The 2,861-nt window shown below is 41.1% G+C and overlaps 1 protein-coding gene across 1 annotated transcript in view; it reads right to left on the reverse strand.

Annotated features, from left to right (window-relative positions):
- BBS2 (Bardet-Biedl syndrome 2) overlaps positions 1 to 2,861 on the reverse strand; it is a 51,738-nt gene that overhangs the window by 18,581 nt on the left and 30,296 nt on the right. The window contains 4 exon segments of the mRNA XM_012657420.1: positions 526 to 651; positions 1,354 to 1,525; positions 1,600 to 1,744; positions 2,597 to 2,736. Of these exon segments, the coding sequence (XP_012512874.1) occupies positions 526 to 651; positions 1,354 to 1,525; positions 1,600 to 1,744; positions 2,597 to 2,736 (583 nt within the window).

The raw sequence follows: 2,861 nt of genomic DNA on the forward strand, positions 1-2,861 counted from the left end.
TAGTCCTTTAAACTTTACAAGGTACTGTCAGATAATCCTCAGGGCCCTCCAAGGAGGTGGGCAAAACTAGCCTCATCTACAGATAAGAAAATTGAGCTCAGACTGGTGAGAGGAATTCCCCAAGATCACTAAGAATTTAATTATAATAGTCAAAATCGCACTTGAACCCAAAAATATTCCTAGCTCTAAGTCTCACTCTCTTTTCATCTTGATGCAGGTTCCTCTTAAAATACTAGGCCAGGACAACCACACTAAGACCATAACAAGAGAAAGACAGAAACTAAAAACTGGTAAGAATTCACCTATAACTCAGGATTGCTCAGATTTTTTCTAAAGTGAAAGCAGATATTCTAGCAATATTTTTAACACAGATTATAAGCCAACTCAAAGTTACATAGTTCTTTCATACCATGTTTGCTGCTACCAACTTAATACACTCATGTATTTCCCCCTTTCTATAAAATACCATGGGAAGGATTCCACACTGCAAAAGCATTGGAAGAAAAAAGCAAGGCTCTCACCCGCTGTGGCCGCTCTGCAATGGTGAAGTTCACATAACTGAGCGGCTCGCTGGCAGAGTCCGGGCTCGTCAGCGCATACATGGAGAATCGGGGCAGCTGTCTTGTCAATTCAAATACATGAAACTGGGTGCTGCGGCCAACCAGTGGAACACAAGAGAATTGTTTTGTATAGAATGTTATTTCAAAGTGCAAGGCCCAGAAAATAAAGTCACTACCTGGGTCATCAATTGATATTTAACGTTTTCACTGAAGAAAAAAAACCCCAAAACACTTGTGGGTTAAAATACTACAGTAATGTATTGGGTTTGGAGTTTAGAGATAACACGAGTCTACATATACATGTGCACACACTAAGGGTTTAAAAAACCTAAAATAAATGTGAAAAGGCTTTTCTCATCCACTCACAAAGCAGTTTTTCTTCACCAGTTGAGGCTTTATTTCTACACACACACACACACACACACACACACACACACACACACACACACACATCTCCCTAATATAAAGATGCATCCTAACCCTTGTAGTCTTAGTAGCCAAAACTACAAGTTGACAAATTATCAATTAAACATATTTTTTAAACTTTTGTGATGAGATAATCTGACTAAAAATAAAAAATAATCATCTTAAACTTATATACCCTTTTTTCTTATCTCTATTTTTACACATTTCAAATTAGGGAAATAAAAGGTTATGTGAAATCTTGACTGGGTGGACAGAACCAATTAAATGGCTTCTTAGGGCCCACAAAATCCATGACATATAGAAAATCTAAACATCTTGCCCTTGTCTAAGTGCTGTCTCAAAAGAACTGTGATTTGCAAAGGGTCACCTGCTTCTGTAACCCACGAACATTTTCAAGTGCAGATCCACAGGGACATCTTTGGGAGGTGTCATTGGGATGCGGATGGAGCTGGAGAGGCTGTGAGTGCTGGGATGTACCACATGGCTTTCACCTACAAAAATTCCCTCTGCAAAGATCAGCACTGCCCGGATGATGGTGTCTGCAGGAAGAGGAAGAACAGTTCAAGAACCACTCCAAGATGGCACAGGTGGTAAGCTGTCAATAATTGCTTACCATTAGAAGTGGAAATGCACAGTTCTGCGTGAGCAGCTTGAGTCTCGTTGCCCAGATTGACTGAGAAGGCGGCGTGGAGCATGGTGTTGGCTGGGATGATGCCCCGTTGCCCATCAGTCTCATTCAGTGGACCACTCAATTCAGCCTGCAAAATACCCACTGGCTTCCAACTGGGTCACCAAAACAGCGAACTAATGGCAATTTTAAATAATACGGATATTCAGCTTCAAAAGGCAGGGTATTCATCATCTTATTTTATTAATCTGATTCTTTAGAATTTAGAGAACTCACCTCATCAGTGCTCCCTTGCTCTGTCTGGCCTGTGGGAAAATACCCTTGTCCCTTTCTATGGTTATGGTCCACTGTACCCCATCATGCCTCGTACTTTTTTTTTGTATTGTTCTTTTAAAGTCACAAAGAAAATTGACTTGGTACAGCAAATTCAAATATAGTAATGCATGACAGGACAAATTAAAGTCCCACTCCCCAGCTCATCCTTTAGCCAGTCTGGTATACACACACATATACACAACTACAGTTTTGTGTTTGTCCATTTTTGTATTAATTGTTTTTGAGAAAGATAAAAGATACTCCATACATATTGTTCTTGCTTTGTGCCACTTAATAATACCATAGGTGTCCTTCCCTAGCAGTCCAAGGATATATATACTTCACTCTTCTGAGCTGTTTAATACTCCCCAGCACATACTCCCTGCTAGTGATGAACATTTACATTGCTTCCAGCTGTTCACAGCTACAAATAGTGCTGCAATAAATGTCTTCGGACACTCATGCAAACGTTTCTATAGCTTAGTTACCTGGAAGTGGAATTCCAAGATCAAAGGATACATGCCCTCTCAATGCTCACAATGGCAAACAGGCTGAAGCGAAAGGGCCCATACCCTGGCCAACACTGACACTCTCATTCTTCTTCCACATTTGCTAATCCTCCCAATCAGTCATAACTTTTCAGACTCCACTTCCCATTAGGACCTACCTTGGCGTTTTCCTCATAGTTACGGAGCTCTATCAACAGATTCTGCTTTTTCTGACTCAGCTCTCGGATCAGGTCCTGCTCTACGCTGGTGTCCATGAGGTTCCCCCTCATCTCAGCTGGGCCTGGCAGGTAGCCCCGGACTGAAAAGAAGGAAAAAACCCTCACGAAACTGAGGAATAGCCCAAGTATAGCCAGGTCTACTTTTAGGTCATCAACTACCTATTCTTAAAAGCAAAAACCTAAGTTCTCATCTCCCCAACTTAGA

This window comes from Propithecus coquereli, unplaced genomic scaffold (genome assembly GCF_000956105.1).
Source record: "Propithecus coquereli isolate 6110/MARCELLA unplaced genomic scaffold, Pcoq_1.0 Scaffold540, whole genome shotgun sequence".
Lineage (NCBI taxonomy): Eukaryota > Metazoa > Chordata > Mammalia > Primates > Indriidae > Propithecus > Propithecus coquereli.